At 50.9% G+C, this 22,210-nt stretch overlaps 5 protein-coding genes and 3 pseudogenes across 5 annotated transcripts; 4 read left to right on the plus strand and 4 right to left on the minus strand.

Annotated features, from left to right (window-relative positions):
- Positions 1–317: 317 nt before the first annotated feature.
- SAPIO_CDS9062 (uncharacterized protein) lies at positions 318–1,056 on the minus strand (the record flags this gene model as incomplete). Its single annotated transcript, XM_016790554.1, has 2 exons — positions 318–392; positions 475–1,056. 2 exons carry the CDS (start codon positions 1,054–1,056, stop codon positions 318–320), a joined length of 657 nt encoding a protein of 218 aa, XP_016639857.1.
- Positions 1,057–2,541: 1,485 nt separating this feature from the next.
- SAPIO_CDS9063 lies at positions 2,542–4,020 on the minus strand (annotated as a pseudogene; the record flags this gene model as incomplete).
- Positions 4,021–4,315: 295 nt separating this feature from the next.
- SAPIO_CDS9064 lies at positions 4,316–5,083 on the minus strand (annotated as a pseudogene; the record flags this gene model as incomplete).
- Positions 5,084–8,147: 3,064 nt separating this feature from the next.
- Positions 8,148–8,588, plus strand: SAPIO_CDS9065 (uncharacterized protein; the record flags this gene model as incomplete). The annotated part of the gene is made up of 2 exons (XM_016790555.1): positions 8,148–8,485; positions 8,561–8,588. The coding sequence occupies 2 exons, from the start codon at positions 8,148–8,150 to the stop codon at positions 8,586–8,588; spliced, it is 366 nt and encodes a 121-aa protein (XP_016639858.1).
- A 1,050-nt stretch (positions 8,589–9,638) lies between these two features.
- Positions 9,639–10,646, minus strand: SAPIO_CDS9066 (annotated as a pseudogene; the record flags this gene model as incomplete).
- A 4,614-nt stretch (positions 10,647–15,260) lies between these two features.
- On the plus strand, positions 15,261–16,272 carry SAPIO_CDS9067 (uncharacterized protein; the record flags this gene model as incomplete). The annotated part of the gene is made up of 2 exons (XM_016790556.1): positions 15,261–15,512; positions 15,712–16,272. 2 exons carry the CDS (start codon positions 15,261–15,263, stop codon positions 16,270–16,272), a joined length of 813 nt encoding a protein of 270 aa, XP_016639859.1.
- Positions 16,273–17,429: 1,157 nt separating this feature from the next.
- SAPIO_CDS9068 (uncharacterized protein) lies at positions 17,430–18,388 on the plus strand (the record flags this gene model as incomplete). The annotated part of the gene is made up of 2 exons (XM_016790557.1): positions 17,430–17,715; positions 17,856–18,388. The coding sequence occupies 2 exons, from the start codon at positions 17,430–17,432 to the stop codon at positions 18,386–18,388; spliced, it is 819 nt and encodes a 272-aa protein (XP_016639860.1).
- Positions 18,389–19,879: 1,491 nt separating this feature from the next.
- SAPIO_CDS9069 (uncharacterized protein) lies at positions 19,880–21,880 on the plus strand (the record flags this gene model as incomplete). The annotated part of the gene is made up of 2 exons (XM_016790558.1): positions 19,880–21,299; positions 21,369–21,880. 2 exons carry the CDS (start codon positions 19,880–19,882, stop codon positions 21,878–21,880), a joined length of 1,932 nt encoding a protein of 643 aa, XP_016639861.1.
- Positions 21,881–22,210: the final 330 nt, after the last annotated feature.

Consider the following 22,210-nt stretch of genomic DNA (forward strand, 5'->3'; position numbering starts at 1 on the left):
TTCTCATTTGGAGCTAGAGCAACGATTCTTGTTTGATGTTTTTGTTTTTCCTTTTTATCCTTCCAGACAAGCTAACTCCATTTACAAATATAAACGAGCACAGGCAACTTGGCAGTGAAACCGTCGAACTAGCCTTCAGTCCAAAGCATCCCAATGAACAAACCTGCAACGCCAACAACCGAAACCGAGCTCAGTAGCTAACCAACCTGTAAAGCACGATCAATTCCGAGTACTCCAAGTCAACGCAAACGCCAACTCCAGTGCAACATTCCAATGCGGGACCTGCTCTGCTACTTCCTCTCCTAAGTTACCACGCTTCAAGAGTAATGCTTCTTGATGGCGGAAGGGCAGCCGCCGCAAGCCTTGGGAACCTTCTTCTGAGCCTTGAGGGCCTGTTCACATTAGAGTTAGCTATTCACATCTCTCAAGCGAAGGAGGGGGAAGGTTGTTAAGAGTTATGATTTTATATCATACCTTGTCAAGACATGACAAATCAGCCACCAAACTAGTCCCCCTCTTCGCCGCCGCCTTGAGACAAGCCACGGTAGCAGGGCCAAGCGCAGAACCACAGCTCACAACATTGCACTTCCCGATAAGGCCGTCCTTAGCATCACGCAGAAGATCCTTCGTATCCTCGACGAAATCGCCGATGGCCTTGCCGGCCTTCCGAGCTTTCTCCTTGACGGAATCGAGGAAGCCGGGATCGCGAGCGATGAGGTCGTGAGCCGGGGAGTCGGGAGGGAGAGAGCGGGCGGCGAGGGCGGCGACGATGTCATCGTCGTTTAGGAGAGCCTCGAGGAGGTCTTCGTCGATCTCAACGTCCTGGGAGTCGGGGATATCACGGACGGAGAGGGTAGATAGGTCATCGTCGTCTTCACCGGCCTGTTGTTGGTGCAGGGCGAGGGCGGTGATGAGGTTGTGGGCGAGGAGGGTGGAGTAGTCGTCTGTGAGGTCGAGGTCTGTGACGGGGTTGGAGGGTTCGTCACGAGGGGTGATGGTGAAGGCGGAGGCGGTGAAGGCGAGGAGGAAGGTGGTAGAGAGGAGGATGAAGTGCATTTTGAAGGTAGTTTGGTGTGGTTAAAGTGTGAATGACTGGAGGTAGGTCTTATGGATTGTAGTCTGGAGTTGAGTCTGGCTGTTGGCGATGTTGATGATGATCTCATGAAAAAGCAGCAATGAAGAGGATCAGGAAGATGTTTATATAGACATTTCCAGACTGCAAAGGCCGACTTTCAAGCTGGAGATTTCCCTCACTACGATCAATTGATGCTCGAGACTTGATGCCAAGACCTTCGTGATGCCAAAGATAGATTGTTGCGCTCTGAGAATAACAACACTTTGAGAGGAAGTCCAAATTTATCAAGCGAGGCTATATTGAAACTCTTCTATCCAGGGTATCGCGATGATGATGACCCGCGTCTATCGCGTCTGTGGGCGCAACAGGGTCCTCCGCATGAGGGAACCTTCCCAACCACAGCCAAACCAAGCCATTCTGTGCTGACACTTAGCAAACCTCTATTAGGGCTCCTGAGTCGGGTCATACCTAGCCTTTGGCCGTAAAACGGAGAAACAAACACAGCCTCTCGGGAGAGCATTGTGGAGAGAGTCGTTGTAAGTGGAGATGTTCGAACTTTCTGGTCAAGGTCTTGTTTCTATTCTTGGGTCGTATAGGATCCGGGGTCGAGGATTGTCTCTCCAATCACTGAATGAAGTCCAGAGCTTGAAACGTGCTGTCGCTAAATCGGGAAAAGCTTCGACGAAATTAGTAGTATCAAGGTAGGATTGGATATTGAACTGGTCTGTTATATCACCTCTGTTAAGACAGCGCCCGAACTCAGCCACTGGCAACATCCGGTCATCTTCCTGAACCAACCAGAGGCTCTGGAATTCTCTGGCATGAGGTGTGATTTTCTTGTCGCTCTTGGCATTCCAGTTTATTTTTATTCAATACTTCTTTCCCTGGCTGATTATCTTGGAGAGTTCTCGCGTTTCCGGCTTTCGACCTAAAGGTCCCGTTGTCATGCTTAGACTTCCTCGATCAAATGTTCCTCCGTGATTATCCCTTGAACACAACCATTTGATGCCTGAAAATCTATATGGCCCCTCTATCTCTATTCTCTGCAATATTATTTTTACTGCCTCGGTAGCATTGATATGCTTGGGTCGTCATCTCACCGCTGTTAGGATATTATCCTGCTAAGGAGCAGAACTAGGAATTATAGAGGAACAAAGAGAAGAATCAAATATCCAAAACCGAAAAAAGGGAATAAGAAAAAAGGACAATATGTCAAACAGTAGGTCATTGTTGTTGCATGAAAACAGTCTATCCACTTTGTCTATCTCGTCGGTCCTCTCGTTGTCCAATCTAACTGTTTCCCCTAGAAAAGCAAATGAAATCAACATTTGAGTTTCCTCTCTGCCTCTTTTTCCTTTCGGCCCTCTTCATGCCACTTGAGTAAAATTCATATTCACGGCAATAGAAACAAAGAGAATCAAAGATGCAATGATGAGGGACTCGTATTCTTCCCCCATCGCCTCATCTTAGGGCCTTCCTCCCCTCCTCCTTCTCTCCACCCACGCCGCCTCCTCAACCGTATCCCCAGTCATAAACAACGGCATAGTCACCGCTGAATCCCTGAAGAAACACCCAGGCTCATGAGCCTCGAGCTCGTATCCCTTCCTCGTCCAGATTTTGCTCCAATCCGCAAGACACTCCCAGCAAAACTCGAATCCACAGCTCCCACACGTCATGTGGAAGCAGCCGCCGCTCTTCTCGACCGGGACACCGCAACCAGAACCGGGACACCTCTTCGTATTGTGCGCCAGCCAGAACTCCGTATCGCCGTCCCTGTCCCCGCGGGACCGGCCGAGGTCGTATTCATTGCAGGTCTGGCCGCGATGCCAAGGGATCTGGTGGCCGAAACACATGCCGTAGCCGCAGCTGCCGCACATGATGTAGTTTGGATCGGCGTTTGCGGGCAAGCCCCGCGCGCGTCGTTCTCTGTCGATGTTTCCGGTGTTGCCGAAGATGTTGCACGACTCGTTGGGATCTACGTCGTAGATCTGACCCGACTGGCAGCCGGCCCGAAGACACCAGCGGAAATTCGGCTCCTTGGCAAGTACACTAAGGAGTCGTGCCTTGTCGTACTTTGCAAAGGTTGCCTGGTTGGCTATGGCCTTGATTTCTTCGTCTGAGTACACGCGATTGCAGTTGGGCCGGGGGCACCTAATGTCTTCGGCTCCATTACTAACGTCCAAGCGGGCATCGACGTGTTTGGTTAGACATCGTCGACAAATGTCGAGTGGATGAGTCCTCGAACAGACCGGCAGCATTTCTTCGGTGGGGAAAGGACGGGCGATCCACTCGAGATCACCGCCGAAATCCCGTATCGACTTCTTCCACGCTTGGGTATACTGGACCTCGATATCACCGAGGTCTTCGGTGCAGATCATGCACGTCTTGGATTCTGTTTCCCGCTTGAAGAGAGAGGTGATGACGGGGATGAGTACAATACTGCCACCCTCAGACATGGTAGACAGGAGCTCGACGGTAAGTTCCTCCTTCGAATCTAAGTCGAAGAAGATGTTGTCCATCAATCGCCATGCATGCATTCTGAAGTGGAACCTGTCAGCCGTAAACGACACCTCAGTCGACGGGGCCGGTATGACCTCCCGGATTCTGTCTCGAATAAAGTACGCCCTCTCGAAAATCTTCAAATGAGTTTCCGCAGAGGGACATCCGAGCGATTCGTAGACCTGCCGAAGCCTTATGGGAGAAGTCGTAGAGGTCCCTTCCTCGCATCTCGGGACGGGGCAGGGTACCCAGTCTGGTTCGTCGAGGTCGTACCAGATGGAGCCCTCGAGCTTCGCGGTGAGAGCAGACGGAAGACATGAATTGCAGAGGGCCTTTTGGCAGCATCCCATCTCGGCAAATTTGGCGTTGGGCTGTCCGGGATCCGGCGGCGTAGTCTCAGTCCGAGACGGGTCGCTTTGAACGTGGCAAATCTCGCATGTAAGCATCTTGAGATGCAAGTTTTAGTTGTTCGTTGGTAGGTGTTTGTGATGTTTATGTGGAGGTTGTGAGGATATGAGCCTAGTCGTCTTCGTACCTTCCAGCTATTTCGATATCTGACTAGAAGAGGCTGATTGTGGTGAATTCGAAAGGGAAATTCAATGATTTTGGAACTCGAGTGAGTGCCCTGAGATGCTTTGGGGAGGGAAATCATGAACCTTCCAGCCGGCACCATCCACTGCTTTTATGCATCGAGGGGAGCAAGGAAATCTGCCTCGACACCTTTCATCATCGACGGGATTGTCAAGGGATCATTTCTTTGAGCATCCTCCCAGCCAAATGCCTTTGCTCCTTGACGGTAGCCGACAACTCATTGTTCTTTTCCACAAGTGCGCTGTTCGCAAGCGACAAAACTTTGATTCGTCTTTGAAGTTTCTTTGTCTGCTCCACCAGAGCTGCATTCTCCTCGAGCAGTCTTTTCCGTTCGGCGGCTTCGTCGCTCAATTCCTCCTGGGAAACCCTAGTCGACTCGGAGGAATGGTTCGAGGACACTTGCTGAGTCAAGCATGCTTGGAGAATCTTATTCTTGAGGCGGAGAGCGTCGGCTTCTCTTTCCAACACGCGGGTCTTGGCTTCTAGCGTCGTGATTCTCCTTAGCGATTCTCTGTCTGGAGACCTAGGATCGCCGTTTTCAGGCTCGTCGTCTTCTGCGTCGATGTCGGACGGAGGCGTCTCCGAGCCGGAGCGTCGGTTTGTCTGGGTCTCTGACTCGATCCCGATGACTACGGAGCTGGCCTTGTGCTTGTTGGGTGCCGGGGCTATTAGGCTTTCACGAGGCGTGACGACGCGAGGGGTCTGGGAGGGTTCGGAGTCGGCGTCGGCCGACGTCCATGAAATGGGAGAGTCAGGCTCCTCAGTCGAATCCAGTGCCGAGTTCAGAGCTGCAGACGCTAGAACCGAGACTGGGACTGGTATTGCGTTTGTCCTCGTGGAAGACGGGTCATCTTGATTCGGAATTGCCTCTCGAGATTCGTCGTGGTGGTTCTGAGGACTCGCAATTATTCTCGCCATCTTGGAGGAGCTGGTCTTCGCTGAAATGACAGCAAAAGGCAGTGGGAAAAGATGAAATTGGATTGACGATAGAACGAAGAAAAAATAAATAAATAAATAAAGAAGAATTAACAGAATTAGACGGCTGATATTCGCTCAACCCAAGGTCTTTGAATCATACCAAAATCCACTGAGGGCTGTCCGAATGTGCGGGATCGTCCTGTTCTTATTTGCTTGAGCCTCTCTCCTACCCTGGTTGTCCCAATCCTCCAAAATAGCCCCTTGCATGCGCATGAGGCGCCTTCGTACGATGTACTCAAGCCATTAATTGAACACCAAGTGGCTGGAGAGGATTCACCTGAAACAGGATCTTGTAAAAATAGAGCTTCTTTGTTCCTCAGCTCCTACGCCTTGCATTTCGGGGAGGCGCAAAAGCAACAAACTCAGTATCGGGAGGCGTCTATTAGGACCACCCTCTTCTAAGACGTCTAAATTTTATTTTTTAAAAATAATTCCTTTAATCTTCACTAAGGCTTGTCGAGAATGCATCCCTCCCAAACAGTATCAGGGCTCTGTAATGCCCCGTATTCTGAAGCTGGCCATAAAGCTTGAGATCATCAACGAACCGACAAGGCTCTTCGAGAGTCCAGGTTTCGGAGTAAGGCAACCTGCATTGATGCATGTTTTCATTTGGGACCAACATATGTAGATCAGTTGGGGACCCTCAAGACCTAGAGAAAAGAACAATGAGTGTCTTCACCTGAGGGAGATTATCATCCAGCGAAGAAGAAAAAAGAAATGAGCGCGTTTCAGGTCCTCCCTCAAGGAACCAGGGTGGCCCGAAAACCTTAACTTGGGCAGCATGAGATGAGTGGAAAATCTGTTGATCAGAGACCTTTCTAGGTCGATCATGGCATGTCAAGACTGTCCTGGCTTTGTTGACAAGTTATGCGATACCAAGTTTATTGGATGATTGCTTTGACGGGCCTTGATTCTCCGTCCCAAGATTGAGTCTGGAAGATCAACGCGACTGGCCGTGCTTCCTTCGTACAATCTTAAAATCGTCAAAATTGTGGTGGTTCGTGTCACAGGGAAAGACCGGCAGGCTCTTCTCAACCTCACCATGAGGCTGAGGCTCGCTGAAACACAACGTCAGGCGGATGCTTTGAGGGCGATGGTTTTGGCTGGTGCCCTTTTCGGCCCCCAAAGCAACAGTGATCAGGTACATCCATTAAGAAACCGGGTTTTATCTACAACGCGATGGTGCACTCACCGCATACTTAGCACAGCAAGGGACGGGACGAGCGGCAAGAGGTGGCCTGGCCAGCCCAAAATAGTCCACAGGGAGAAAGAAAGTCCAAAGGGATGGGTCTCTTTTCGGTGTTGAACGGGGCTGGGGTAAGAATACAAGCCAGTGATGCTCCAGAGTGATGCCTCGATCTTGCAGATATGCGCTGTGTGCTGCAAACATCAAGCACACCGGACAGCCAATCTATGAGCCTGTGGACGTGGCAAGTTATACCCCGGCACGGAAGCTCACCGAGGCCTGCGAAGCTCCGTGGAGGTCGTGGAGGTCCTGCGCTTAAGAAGGTTCTTGGGTGGAAACCTTGATACTTTCTTGTATACATCTGCATTCCTAAATAATTAGACATTAAACGACTTGAAAGAACTTTAGAATTGGGCTTGAGAGATATTCGAAGAGTCTCGGGTCTGGGCCGCGATCTAGGCACCAGCGAGGCATTTGCAACAATGCAGTGTTTTCATTTCCTTGATCCTGAAGTAAGGGAAGGTGGCTGTGGGCTCTGACAATATGATATCGATATATACCATTTGCAAAAGTTCTGGAGGACTCCGAAGAAAAGACCTCCAATGACCTCAAAGCTCCAAGCTGCGTCTCGAGAGTAAGCCAAGGATGCTTAAATATGAGGTCTATCGGAACATATCCTTCCCTAGAGCGTAAAAAAAAGCCGACACTCCGCCTAGTATCCCCGTAGAACGTACCAATTCAAGACATCGTCATTATCGTCACTATCCTCGGCTTCCAAGGCACCGACACTCGACCTAGCATATTTCCTCTGAATGATGGTCTTCGCCCTTAGCTGTCATGTAAATACGAGAGCCTCGCTAATGTGTACCTTTGGTTGGTTGGTTTCTTCTGGAAGCGTAATCTTCACCTGGATGATGACCGGGAATTTCTGTTGGACACGGTTCCCGTTCCACTCGCTGTCAACACATCCCCAGGGCGTGCAGAATGAGAGATGCTGTCAGGCCTCGCTTCGGATCCTGGTGCCGGTTTATGTGGTTGGAAAGGAACTTTTGATCACACTGGCACCGCCGATCATATCCGAATGTTCAACGTGACGTATTATACGCGGCCGCTGTGCGAAGCGACAGGTTCTCCAGCCTGCGATCCTGAAGATTGATATGAACACACCGACTGCGGCCGGGTTTCTGGGTTTGAATAAGGATGGCAGCCTTACGCTCTCGCTAACGTCGGCAGGCATTGATTATAAATTCGCGAGGATCACCCCCGAAGCGTGGCGGAGCATCGAGACGTCATCTTCCGACGATCGCAGCTATGGCCGAACTCGTTTATATGGACGGCGTAAGTTCCCGCTCGACGGCGGCCGACAAGGCGTACACACTTCACGGGGTAAACATACCCGACAGAGCCTAACGCCTTTGACTCAGGATTGGACGCCCCTACTTGCGATATCTCGGCTCTGAGTCCTAGGAAAGTTCAAGAGTTCTCAGTTTTCCTTGAATCTCTGGTTCAATCCTGGCGGACGCACAAGCGCAGCCTCGACGATGCTGTTATCTGACACGACACTGGTCAGAATGCGAAGACGGATCATTGAAATGGAATAAGTCATGTTTGACAAGGCATCTATCGACTGTCTTGTAGTCGCGTAGAAGGCCGCTCTGATCTCTATATAAAGAGCTCTTGATGCCCATAAAGTTCTGTCGACCTCCTCACCAAACAGAAGACATCAACCGCACCGCATCACATCCTTATTTCACAAGAACACAAGAACTCTTCAAACTTCCTACCAGGCCCAAGTTACCACACGTTACCACTTTCGCAATGCAACTCATCACCCTCGTTGCCATCCTCGCCCCAGTCCTTGGGACCGTCCACGCCGGCTGCTACTCCGGCGGTGAATCATGGGGCAGTGAGAAGGGCAAGGCCACCAGCGCGGCCGTCCAGGTCTGCGATACCACAGTTGCCGGTGACTTCACAGGAGGCCAACTCAAGTCGGCCTGTCGACAGCTCACAGACACCAAGAGGGTCGAGTTCGTGGTCCAGTGGAAGGGTTCCGGAAACGCCTTCATTAGCGATGATGAGTGCGTCCTGCGCCTTACCAACGAGATTGGAGGCTGCTCGAATGGTGGTGAGAGCGATATTGGCCAATGGTTCTTCAGGTGAGCCAACATGTCCCCGAATGTTCCATAACTGAACCACTCCAGCAATATCTCTAACTTTCACTGATATAATAGGTCCGACCCCAACGCCGGGACCTGCTAGTCTGTGGGCACTGATGTGCCTCGGTGCGTTCTCTTGTTCGCTTTTTCGAGACATCAAGATCGAAGCATCCCAACCCCTATTATGGTTCTTCTGATTTCCTTTGTCTCACGGACGTGGATATAAGTACAAGTGCTTTGGCTGTGAAGCCGAGTACGAGGTTGAGAAAATTGGACAATTTTTTGATGGACTCGTGTGTCAGGGTGTGTGACTGGATATTAAAGGGGTGCAATCGCTGGAGAACCCTCCGTAGTCACCATTCTCGAAGGAACCGAATTATTGTTCTCCATTCCATTGGGAAAACTTTTCCCTCGACGAGTGCTACTGCACATTCCTGCAGGCGGTCTCAAACTCAAACCCCAAGAATCTCAGCCCTCAGCATTCTGAAAATGATATGTCTAGCTTCGCAGAAAATTCAGCCCTCTCCTAAAAGACTAGCACTGTATTTTTTTTTCTTTCTCGAAAGCACCCAAACGGGACACGAAGTCCTAGAATGCCTGGTAGAGGGGAGGTGCCCCTTGCGGCGCGTGGCAATGCTAGGCAGGCCGGAGGTGGCGCCTTCCGTGTTGGTGTAGACGGAGGCCTAAGAGGGAATCCACAAACTTTCTTTTCGGCCCCCAGAAGTGGTGGAGTGGCAAGGGATCGGTATGCAACAGAGAGGGGATCGACTCTGCGTCGACGGACTGGACAGGGTGTAAAAGGTGGAGAACCACTTTCTTCACTATGATAATGCAAGTACTGTTACTAGCCTCCATCTAGGGAACAGCGGACCAACTTACACAAAAGCTCATCGGTGGGAAAAAATGAGCCCCAAAAAATAATGTACAAGTGTATTCTTGAAGTCGTCTAAATCGTATAAATACAAGAGAATGATAAAATGCCGTTATCTCGATACCTAGTATCAAGAAGAAAAAGCTTCGTCCCGCGTTAGAAATTCAAAAAGCATCCTCGTTCTGCCGCAACGTCTCTATTTGGGATCCTCATGATTCCACTGTCTAACACTAGTGCTTTCTATTGCGTATCTCTTCGACCATGCTCTCCGCTGTGCTCGACTTAATGCTGGGATCGGCGGCGGCGGCGGTTGCAGGGCCTGCGAGTAGGGGTAGTAGAAGAGGAAGTCTGATCAGGCTGGGCGGGAGCAGCAACGGGAGCGTCATCTCCGCCATCATTATTGCCAGTCGAGGGTTTGGTGGGGGTGACAGTAGCAGTAGCAGAGGGAGCAGGGGTAGGAGAGGAACCGTTGTCTGAGCCGCCGTTGTTGCCACCGGAGCTTCCACCTGTGGAAGGAGTGCCCGAGCCCTGGTCAATGATGGGAGAGGCACCCTGGATCAAAGAAGGGCCAGGAATGGGGTAGCTGTCAAAAGGCTGATAGATGTTGAAGTCCTGGTAGTCCGTGTAAAGGGCGTTGGCAAGGACGCCCGAGGGAGAGGTGCTGCCGCTACCCTCGACGACGAGGTTGATGCACTGGGGGTAGTGCTGGGGCTCGCCGAGAGAATGAAGAGCGATGATCTCATGACGGAGGACATATTCGCCAGGGGCAATGAAATCGGGAATCTGCACTTGCCACTTGTTGCCGTTGGCAATCAAGAGGTCGGCGCCCCAGACTCCGTTGTCACCAGTGCCGGGAGTGATGACACCAACCTCTGAGATCTTGAACCAACTGAGGGCGGTCTTGTCGGCGGCGGAGCAGCCGGCGGAGCCACACGAAGCGAGGTAATCCAACACAGGGCCGTGATGGGAGGTAGGCCAGGTGTCCCACTGGAGAGTAACGACATCACCGGCCTGGACGTTCACGGAAAGAGCCGCGGGGCTGGCTCCGCGGTGGCAGGCAATCTCGAAGTTTCCATGGCTCTCCTTGGAGACGAACCCGTTGTCCTGGACGGTAGTGGTCCAACCAACGACGTCGGGGAAGTTGTCACCATAGCCCATTCCGGAGCTGGGGTCCCAACCCTGGTGCTCAACACCGTTCGCAATGACGTGGGTGACGTGACCATGGGCGGAGACGGTGGCAGCACTCAAAAGAGCGGCGGCGGCGGCGGCGGTGATGCTGAAGGAAGGCATTTTGTATGTATAAGATTTCTCGGAAATAGGTTCCGTAGCAGAAGTTGGTATATGTCCGGGTCAAAGTCGGAACAGTTGAGCTTTTCGATGAAAGTGAGTGTAAAGCCGTCTGGCGGTAAGTCGATGTTGCTATAACGAATGGAATAAGACGTCAAGTCGTTTAGTTGACCTCAGTCAATGAGTAAAATGAAGGTGAAGTGAAAGTAACGAAAAGTTCGGGAGAAAAAAGGAGTGTAATCGCTTTGACTTGAGTGCTGCGGATGAGCCTAGAGAAGAAGAGAAGGAGAGCGATCGTCAAGTTGACAGACACGCACACAGCATCTTTATACTCGCTGATGATGAGTAGTTCAGCTTGGCGCCATTGGCATCCCCCGTCACCGCCTCTCGATACGTATTTTGCGTGGGGCGACGTCATCTTTACCCTGTCTGCCTTTTCTCGTGATGAGTGGCCAGGGCGCATCGGTTCCCAAAGTTGCCCGGCTTGCCATGGATTCCAGATCCACGGTGCCCCTGGGCCCATCGTCAACCAACTGCAAAAGCAACAGAAGGTAGCAATGCCAAGAGCATGCGGACACGATCATGGGCGACAAGCCACATGGGGATCATTGGTGTGGGGAACTGTGTTTATGCTGAAACAGGCAGGGGGGATTTTGCAGGACGAGGAAATGAGGCGACGCAAGGATATAAGTGCTTCTAGCAACTGCATCAGCTGCATGCGGGGTCGTACAGCGAGGCGGACATGTCCTGGCCAGCCTTCTCGTCCTGTTGGATTCAGGGGTGGCCAAGAGACGATGTGTGGTGGTAGAGAAGGCACGACGACCAGTTATCACAGGTAAAGCGGCTGCCCCAGAAACTGGGTTCTCATGGATCGTCAAGGCCGAGTTGGGGTTTGGATCGACTGAGGGAGCCGATCCAACCAACCGTCGACGGGCGATATTAAGAGGCGGAGCAAGCAGACCTTGGTCGGGCATTCAAGTCAGAGGAGCAATAGACTGCCTGCCAATGTGGCTATCATCTTGAGTGTTACTCCATTCCGATGGAGATTTATCGGAGGATGGTGGATCGAAGGAAAGTCCCCACACTCGCCAATTCCATCCAGATCTTGGCGGGACCCAATTCGGAGTGTAAACCGGCTGGCTGTCATGATCATCTAAGATCACTTCGTAGTTGGAAAGGAGGCCCAGAGACGCTGGTCTGGAGCCGAGGGCTTCAACCTGATGAAGGGGTCGCGCTAGGCAAGGGGTTGTGATCCGGAATCTGCCGCTAGCCCCGTGAACAGGGATGCTGCTGCTGCTGCATTGACGTTCAACGTTTCCTGGCACAAGCAAACGCGGGAGGGGAATCTTATTGTTGGCTGCAGAAGAAATCAGATCAATTCCGTCATCTCGAAAGATTGATACTAGGAGCCCTGGTGTAGGTGGACAATTAAGTCTCCTAAGCCGGCCTCACAAGGAAATTCGTTTGGTTGGGCCGAGGCTGAAGTGATATTATGTTGAGAGACGGGAAGATCCAAGAAGGAGCCCGGGCTGTCCACCGCGTTCCTTCCATTCTTCAGACCGACCAGGACATTTATATTGATCGAGAAGCACCGGGTGAAAACCTATGCGAAGAGGTTCAAGTTGTTTATTCAGAGGCTGTCAGCTCAAATCGGAAAGCTCTTTGTTTTAATTTTCTTATATTTATAACTATCATTAATTCTCCTCCCCCATTTCCAATAGCACCTAGCGCAGCTTCCGCGACGCTGGGTCGCGGATGCATAATCTGGGCTGAAAGCACCGAGTTGAGTCGTCAACGCTACTTTTACCAAGTCCAAACTGAAGAAACGGCCATATTGATAGAAATGTGATCAATTCATGACTTTTGAAGGGAGCCTGTCCCCGCAACGCAGCCCTCTTCCGAGGGTCCTTGCGTTTGCCTTAGTTCGTAATGAGCAGCATTAGCAGAACAACCAAGGAAGGGTACCTCTGCATTGCCGCTGTCATGCATCTATGCAGCTACAAAGTAGTCGGCGCGAAGTAAAACAGACCAAATCATGCAAGAATCATGGCTTGCTCCTGACTGGGGCCATTGGAGGCATTTACTGCGTGATTCGGATGGTAAAGCAACCAATTGATATTTCCTTCACCAGTCACCAGTGACGCTGCTTTGCTGGCGGTCAAGGACAAGGCGGTATTGTCGGAGACAGAGACTCCGCACGTCGGTGGATGGCTGAGAGAAGGCGTCGATTGGAAGAAAGTACGAAGTATGGGACCAGGAAGGATCACCTCAGTCCAGTGGAATACTGCAAACCACTGCAGGTACTTGTCCTTCAACACAACACTTTGCAGAGAGGTCCTCAGTGTGGTCGACACTTGGCCAGCCACGTGTGCCTGATGGGAGAGTCGCGAGATTGTGAGGAGGAATTAACCCTTCATCAATGTACCTGCGAAGGAAAGGGTAATAATACTTCGTACATCAAAGTACATACCAAATAAGGACCCTGAGGTTGGGATCTAGCCTCGACTAGACGTGGTCGTGCACAAACCGTCCTCTATTCCTTCTGACGAATTCACGCTGCTTCGTAATTAAATCCATCCTCGAGAGATCAATATCGCATAAGCCCAGCCCCCAAATCGAACTGGGCATCGACCTGACTTGCAGTTTAAGTTGCATGTCAACTTCTCGGTTGCTCGTGCCTGACCACTGATTTGGATTGCTCCTGCCCACCATTCTTCAAGGCGATAATGAATCATTGATGGTACTGGATAGATACTTGTGCCCCAACGATTCTGGAGCTCGCATCAAGGGCCAATCAGCTGTACGGGTTGAGGTTTGATCTTGGGAAATGGAAGGAACAGTACGGAATTTGGTTCAGGTGCTGCCACGCATCCAGATGCCTGGCCCAAGTACCAAAGTGGGGGAATGTCTCTCCCAAGACCCAAGGGTAAAGTAGAACCTGCGCTGCGCATCAAGCCAAGATACTTTTAGATGACCCTTTCCCAGGGATCGCTAGTGTTCCCCAGCCAGGCTACTTCTGGTACGAGTACTTCGTACAGGCTAGTATTGATGTTATTATCTGTCATCCAGTCAGCGTCTCGTGTCAGGTATATTGGGCAAAGGTGTGAAACAGCCAGACAGCTGGCATCTCACTGTCACTCCTTCAGTTTACGTACTTTTTCCCTTTTTTCCGTGTCGACGGGTCGTGTTCCGACTACCGAGGAAAGCGACATATTTCTACAAATACGGTAGTCTAATAATAGGAATTGTATTGAATTATTGGCGTATTTGTGGGTATTTTGGAGTGCACTCAAACTGCCCTCTGCTCCGTAGGCTCGTCGATAAAAGCAGCACGGTTAAGCCTTCCCCTGGGGCGGAGGGGAGCATAAGCGAGAATGTTGCGTAATTACTTACTTCGTACGAAGTACAATTTGTATGGTACGAAGTATCACTTCCTGCTTTTTAGTGGAAGTGATCAACCCTGCCTTCCCAGATTTGTTTCTTGCATCTCGCACCCACTCGACACCTTGACAAACCTACACACTTATTCCAGTATGTACTTCTCATCATACAAGGTGGTACCTGGAACCAACAAGGTACGACAGATTGGAGGCTTGCCAATAGGACGAATGCAATCCAGTGTTATTCCTGCGCTGGATTCAGAATGTACAGGGAACTTGAAATTGGCTTGTGAAAGCGCCCTGCAGAATCCGGTACGTAACAGACCTGCAAGCAATATAATCAATCAATATTTATATGACATGGAAGTAAACATGGAAGTAAACTTCGCTCGTCCCAGTCACAGACTCACAGTTGAGTAATACAACATTAAGGTTGTTACAGGTACAATTGTACTAATGGGCAATTATTGTTCCTCGTGTAACAGGACTGGTTACTATATCTGGAAATGTCAGGACATGTATCAAGTACAACCGTGCTAATGGATCTCTCTTGGAAATAAGAGTTAATAGTACTTCCCACTTGGACGGGAGAGAGTACGAGAGTACGAGAGGTACAGCACGATTACTTTGTACAGTGGGTAGGAGCCCCCTGAAATCTACATCCATTGATGTAATCTAAACGAGAAAACTTCGTCCAGTTCCCCCTCCTTCTTCCAGCCTTTTTCCTCTTGAGAGACTCTCCTCACTCCACTCTCTTTCCCCGGTAAACATTCTCTTGCTTCGTACTTGCACCGAGGGCGACACGACTTGACAAGGCGAGCATCCAGGTAGATTCTGGAGCGTTGGGAGGCTTAACTTCTAGACATCTGTCGCTGCATCCCCCTCCTCTCTTTCTTTTCACTTCTTTTCCTTTCTTCTCTAGGTACAACTCGATTGTTACTGGTGTCCGCAACTGGCTACAGCGGTGCCCGAGTTAATACCTGACTGAGGTGCTCTCAGAGTTCCTTGGTCTGATCGCAGTCTCCCCGCCGCCCCTCTTCCTTTTCCCCACCCCAACGCACACGGTCAAAGTTACCTGCCAACTAGTAAACGCGAACACCAGAGAAGCAGTAGCGGCGGTCGAGCGGAGACATCGAAGACAGCTGTTTGTACTAGCAGGAAATATTTCATCATCCGACGGTTACTACAAATTCTCTTGCCATCCTTCGAACTCTACGTTGCGGAGGATTGAACAAAGATGTCATCGAGCCTGAGCCCGGCCACCAAGCGTGTCACCATTGATAGCTTGCTCCTCCAGTTCCTCGATACTCATCCGGTCAACCCCAACGCGGCGATTAGCTACTACACTAGTCCGAGTAACGCACCTAACCACAACGTCAACTCTAATTATTATGCTTCCACCGGCACCGGACCCGTCCCGGGAGCGCTGCCGGCAGCTCGGCCTCCTCTTGCCACTGCCGATGCGAATCGACCAGTGAGCGCGCTGTTGGTACGTGTCAACCCTCCTGACCTTGCTGTGTTTGCCTCGAACTGTGAACCGGTCGATGCTGTGATGCCATGGTGGACAAGTTGTGTCGAGTCTCGTTGCCCTTTTTTTGATCCTTTGATCGTCGTTCTGCGTAGCATTCCAACGTGCACCCCTGCTGCATAGTAGTTCAAATTTTAACACATTTCCCCCTTTGTTCTAGACTTCGACTGCTCCTGTAGCCGACCGAAAGCGCAAAGGCGGACCTTCGGCATCGCCCGAAGAATCCAACCCGGCCTCAAAGAAGGCACGAAAGTCGGCCTTTTCGGCGACTGGTCCGTTCTACCTTGATGTCTCATCGGTGAGTCTCTCGGGGGAGGCTACGCACTCGGTCCCCGTCTACGACATGTGCGACACGGTCCGGCGCAAGATCCGCGCTGCCCTCCGTCGAGACGGTGTCACGCAGGCGGCGTTCCTGCGAGCCATTGCCGCTACGTACAGCGACGGGCGCAAGATCCAGAACAAGCAGCTCAACGACTTCCTCGCCAAAAAGGGACCGCTCTCGGGCAATCGGAGCTGCATCTACTACGCAGCCTACGTCTTTTTCGAGAAAGTCCGCATCAGGGACGGGAAAGAGAAGGATAAGGATCGGCTTGGCGTCGAGAAGCAGTGGCCCGGCGGCGTGGATACGGTCAGGGACTGCACGTATGTCTGGTCGCGTGCAGATGCCGTGCATATGGGCAGGTATGGCGGCATACACAGCGTCCACTACGGCAAGGGATGATTTGACAGCTTGGTCAACGTCAATGCACCCGAGCTCTGGCGCGTCCGAGCAACGGACGGAGCATTTATCGGACGAATGGTATACAAAATGGAGGAAGAAAACAAACAAATCAGGCCCTATAGGCATGGAGACGGAGTACCCTGGAGGAATAGCCGGCGAGCAGGTTTCATTTATTTATTTGGCGGGAAACTTTTTTAAAACAAAAATCTTATTTTTCATCCACGGGATATATACGATGGGAGCCGCAAGGCTGAAATTATTTGGAGGCTAAACCAAGAGAAAAAAAAAAAAAAGATGGGAAAAAATGGGAAACTCAAACTGTCACAATATTAGGTGGAAATCAGAAATGCTGAAATGCTGAAAATTGATCCAATTGATCATTTCTCATCAATTTCTCATCCATTGTCACGTCGGCAATCGGGAAGCTCTCGGCGATGCCTAGAAACTTTGCTGAATTTTTTTTTTCCTCTCTCCCCGTGACTCCGAATTCGCGAAAGCTACCGTCCACTCGATCGGCGCACACGTTTTCGCCACCCGAGCCGAATGACCCGTCCCCGTGGACGACTTAAAATCCTTACGGAGACTCTTATAATTCGCAATGGACGCACCTCCGGCCCATGTGGTGAAACGGTTCGACGAAACCGACCTTTTGACGATTTGATGTTTTCGTTGTCCGTTGTTTGTTTTCTTTTCGTCCATTTTCGAGCTTGAGCAGGGGTTGTTCAAATAGGAGGTCATAGCTCCTTTGGACCCCGGAAATCGAAATGACGATGCCCACAGCAGAGCTCAAGCTTCATTAAACTTGTCATTTGACCTGGACCCTCTTGTTCGAGTTTTTCGTTGCCTAATTTCTCCCTTATTTACAGACTCACCTAAATCCAGGAGGGAGTCCTAAACTTTGCAAGAACACGGGAAATAATTCCTAAAAGCAAACGATACCCATTCGACCTAATATTATTCCTGGATTCGGGCGCGGGAAGAGGGCAATCAAAGCTGCAAGCATCTCCATATCGATACCTGGTACAAATATTTTACGCCTCAAGTGTCGGCTATCGAACCATCAATCCACATTTCTCTCTACTATTCAGAAAGAACAAGGTCCTTCCGTAAGGATCAAAGAATTCTCCGAGGCTGCTTGAGAAGGATTCCCACTCGAAATGACCCCCACGCACCTCTCCGCCCCTCAGCCAGATCTCCGGTTCTCCACCTGTTCTACAGTAAAGGTATCCTCCGATGTTGACGATATCGGCCCCAAAAAAGTTAGCTCCGAAGCGGTGCAGGATCCCCACACCTCCGCACCGACACCTCCTCCAGCCCGCGCCGAAATGTCTCGGCTTCCCCCAACCACCCGGCCGACGGTGGCCCAGCTCCTGTACCTGCTCGGCTTCCACGGGATTGGGTCATTTATTGTCTCGGGCGGTGTGAACTTTGGTATTGCATGCGGTAGGTCTTTATTTTTTTTTTCCTCTTTTTTTCCCTTAGTCAACCTTCAATCGTCCCCCCTGGACTCTCTTGCATGAAGTATCCTCGTCGTCTCATGCTACCGTTCATTTTCTTTATTTCATACTAACCTCTTCCCTCAGCAATGTACCTCCACACCCCCGACAAAATCACCCTCTTCCACCTCCCCAACACCCTCGCCGGCGACGCAGGCCTCACCCTCATCATCCAACCCATCGTAACGTGGCTCATCGAAGCCCTCCTCGTCAACCTTGACCTCCGCACCTCCTCAGTATCGCCCCTCGCCTACCCCCTCTCCCCTTCCTCACCTGTTCGAAAGTTCCTCGGCGTTCCGTCCTCTTCGCCTACCAATCCCGAGTCTCAAGAACAACCCTCTTCTTCTAATCGACGTATGGGGCTCGTGGGCCAAATCCTCCGCCTCTTCTTCTGCTTCATCCTTCCTTCTTTCCTAATCCTCTGGCCCATGTCCGTGGGGATCCTCACGGCGGTGGGAGAGAAGCAGGGGAGCGACTATGTCTTTCAGAATCAGTGGGCGCCGCAGATTTTTAAGCTGGTCCTTGGGGCGGTGCAGGGCCTTTTGATCACGCCTGTTATGGCTGCTTTTTGGGTCATGAGGGAAGGGTTGTTGATGACTGAAGGAGGGCTGGAGGGATGAATTGGCGTTCTACTGTTTTCCTTGCTTTATTTGGCGTTGCTCTGGACTTCAGAGCGGTTTCGGACGGTGTTGCATCACTGCTAGACATAGACATCTTCAGCCCGTCACCCGTCATTGGACAATCGTTAGACATACCCCAGCGTGATTCTTAATAGACTAATACAGAGCGGGAGCCTCATAGGTCTCCGGCAGACTTCATACCCTGATGTCTCTTGGCCTCAAACTCCGACTTTCATCGACGCAGACTTCGGCAATAACGGAGATCCGTTCATATCAAACGTATCATTTCCAACATGTGTTCGTCAATGTAATGTAACGTTCAGAACTCGACCACCTCGGAGGTCAATATCCATAAGAAGTAAGTATCCAAGTCCCCGCCCAGAGCCTTGCATAAAAGTGAAGAAAAACGCGAAATTCAGGTGAGAATACCTCACTCCTCGCTCCAATCCTGGACGAAAGGGGTTGATACGTGTCAAGCAAAGGTCATCAGATAGCGAATCATTCAACGGGGTGTTGGCCTGCGGCATCAGAGCGTCGAGGGGGGAGCAGCTAATGGTGTAAATAAAACTATTCGGAGACGAATCGAATCTGCTTTGTGGGCTTTCCTGGATGGTGGACGCCTAGGTAAAACCCTGTTTGTGCCCTCCGAATGCCATCATCGTGCGTCCATGAATGTCATTGTATTGTTGACTCGCCTGGCGAAAGAGGGGTGCTATCGTGCAACACACCAGTTGACCACTAATGGATGGCACCGAAAACGCGCCACGAGAAGCCGAATGGGAGAAAAGTAGCTACGGGATATTCGGTATTGCCTCTCAGTGGTTGCTCGGACGAGTTTAAAATTACAATTTCCTTTTCCAGATTATACCTCACGTCTCCTCTCGACCCTCCATGATAGCGCAAGATGCATGTAGCGCATGCGAATAAACATGCACGCTCACGAAGAAAAACGACCATCTTCAACAAGCTTGCGTTATCGACTGGTCCGGACCTTTCCTTCCGCTATGCGGAATACCAAGAAATATGACGTGAGAGGGTTTCGAACCCCGAAGGAGGAAAATCTTGATACCATGTCGGACGAGCGGGGGATCGTTGCATCCTCTGTCAAGCCTCTGGATAGGCGGACCTGCACTTCGAACTGGCTTCGAAAACAAGGCGGACACACCTGCGAACCCCGCCTTTTTGCCTTTGATTCAAAAACTTCTCTGTGAGGGGAGGAGTTTCATCGCGAGAAGTGGTTGGACATTCGGCAGCGCGGGCAAGCGAGGGCGGAGGGATACATAGTCTCAAGTACTCTAGAGTTGCAACAACTATGGCCTTTTGATGGCATATACATTTATATAGATTAGATCCCCCCGTCCGGTGACTTCGTTGTTAAGAGAGCTGCACTACTTAGCCACGCAAATCATTCTTTGCAAACCCTCTCAGGAACCTCATTCCCCCGAAACCCCTTCTATACCTCACCAACCTTGATTGATCCCGTCCTATCCAATGTCCGTATCAAGTCTGAAACGCCCTGCTTCTGTCGAGGCGAGTAAAGCACCGTGTCCCCGCTCAAAGGCCAAAGCCTCGACCCCAAACAGCATTGGCCAATGGTCAACAACACACCAGGCGTCAAGAAAGGCCTCGGGATGGGGAAAGGACAAGCCAACAACTGGCAAGCAGACCAACCGACCAAGCCTCTCCGAAAGAACTTCTCCTGCGAGACCTAGTCAGAAGATAACAGAACGGAACTCCGGTGCTGCAGGACGACATCGCCTCGACACAAATGCTCCGACCCATCCGTCACATAAACCAAGTGCCAACATCAAACATGAAGATGACAGTCTAGAGACTGCCAGGGGGTTCGAGACTTCAGAGGAGGCCGCGGATACTACCAGCCATTGCTCTTCATTGTTCGAACCCTACTCCAGGTCGACTTTCACGCCTGATATGACCCCAGGCGACCTGGGCACAGAGGATTATGCAATCTATAGACAGCCTTTTCAGCAGGCTCGTCAAGGCTTGGGATCCATTCAGGATGCCTTTATTGCTCAAGGAAGGAAAATAAAAGATTTAAATGAAAGGCTACAGCAGTTTCCTACTAAGAAGGATATGGATCAACTCCAGTCAAAGATTCGGGGCCTTGAAGAGAGGCTCCGAAGGGAGTCCAGTGTTAGGAGCCGGATGGAAGCGGAAGAAGTGTTTAAGAAACTGCTGAAAGAAGAGAGACCTCGATGGGAGACCGATCTCAGAAACCAGACCCGAGAAGTGATTGGGGAATTGCTGAAAGAAGAGAGACCTCGATGGGAGACCGATCTCAGAAACCAGATCCATCAGCTTCAACTTACCGGAAGTATCTGTGGTCACCATAACAGCGTTGAGGGCGGTAAACAAAAGGGCTATGATGAAAAGCCAGAGACTCTCAGTACAGGCGCAGCCGATTCTGAAGTCAGCACCCCACCAACGGTTGACGAAATAGTACATGTGTCTGAGCCACAGCAAGAGCTGGGAATGTTGAAAAAGAAATACGGCGAACTTGCATTGGAAAATTACCAAACACCCCATACGATATTACGCCTTAAGGAGGAAATCAAGAAGCTCGAAATTGAGAATACCAGGTTGAAGGAGGAAATCAATAGGCAGCAGAATGGAGACTCGCGACTGGTCCGCGGTAACTCCCCAGACCTCCAGGCCGCACTCTTCGACGCCATACAAACCGTCCTGCAGAACTTCTCAGGCCTTCAAGCCACTCCACAAAATCCTCAGCAACCCCCCCCGCAAAATGACGTACAACATGCCCCGAATATTGCACAAGCCACTGACAAGAATGGAGACGATGAAGCTTCCTCTCCCCCGGAACCGGACAACAAGATGCTGCAAGAAAGTCAGTCGTCCTACCTGGTTCCCCTCGTGACTGAGACTCCTCTAGGTGAGACACGAGACCCACACCTATCTCTAGAACCGTCGGAAGCGGCATTTAACTCTTCTCTGCTATTAGAATCTCCAGGGCCCCTAGGGTTACCGGAATCCCCAGGGTCATCGAACGCCCTAGGAGAGATAGAGCCCCTAAGAGAATCAGAATCCCCCACAGAGCCAGATCTCACGGAAGAACGAGCACAACCAGAACAACCAGAGGCAGCAAAAGAAGCAGAAGAAGCAGAAGAAGCAGAAGAAGCAGAAGCAGAACCCCCAAAAGAGCTAGAACTCCGGGGAGAACCAGCAGAACTAGAACAGCCAGCGGAACTAGAACAACCACCAGAACTAGAACAACCACCAGAACTAGAATTCTCAGGAGAGCTAGAATCTCCTGCACTACCTGGACCCATAGGATCATCAGAACCCCTAGGATCACCACCACCGCCTCCTCCTACACACCGTCGATCCCAGGACAGCGGTGGCAGCAAACCACCAATCGGTGGTGGCACTCGGGAAAGAAAGCCGAAACGGGCCAGAGACCAGGTCGTAAAACCTTTCCTCTCAAGGAAAAAAGGAAGCTTGGAAGATGTGTAAGCTTTACCCGCCTTTCCCTTCAAACAACTTGTTTCTTCAAAATAATCTTCTAAGTCCTTTTTTTTTTCGGATTCAATAGGGAATTATGGGAAGTAGTCTTGAATGCGCTAGGGCAGCATCAATCCCGAAAACTCGAATGTGGATGGTGGGGAATGGAGTGGTGCACTCTCTGGTCCGTATTGAGTCGAGTGGCTAGGAAAATTAAGGTGCGCAAAAAGAAGCGGGCTAAAAGGCAGACTTGATTGACAAGATCTAAGTCGTGGATTTCAACGCTCAAGACAGCGCCGACGGGATTCAAAGGCTATCTAGAACTGGGACCAGGGCTCCCGC

This window comes from Scedosporium apiospermum, assembly GCF_000732125.1.
Source record: "Scedosporium apiospermum strain IHEM 14462 chromosome Unknown SEQ_SAPIO_0132, whole genome shotgun sequence".
In the NCBI taxonomy this organism is placed as follows: domain Eukaryota; kingdom Fungi; phylum Ascomycota; class Sordariomycetes; order Microascales; family Microascaceae; genus Scedosporium; species Scedosporium apiospermum.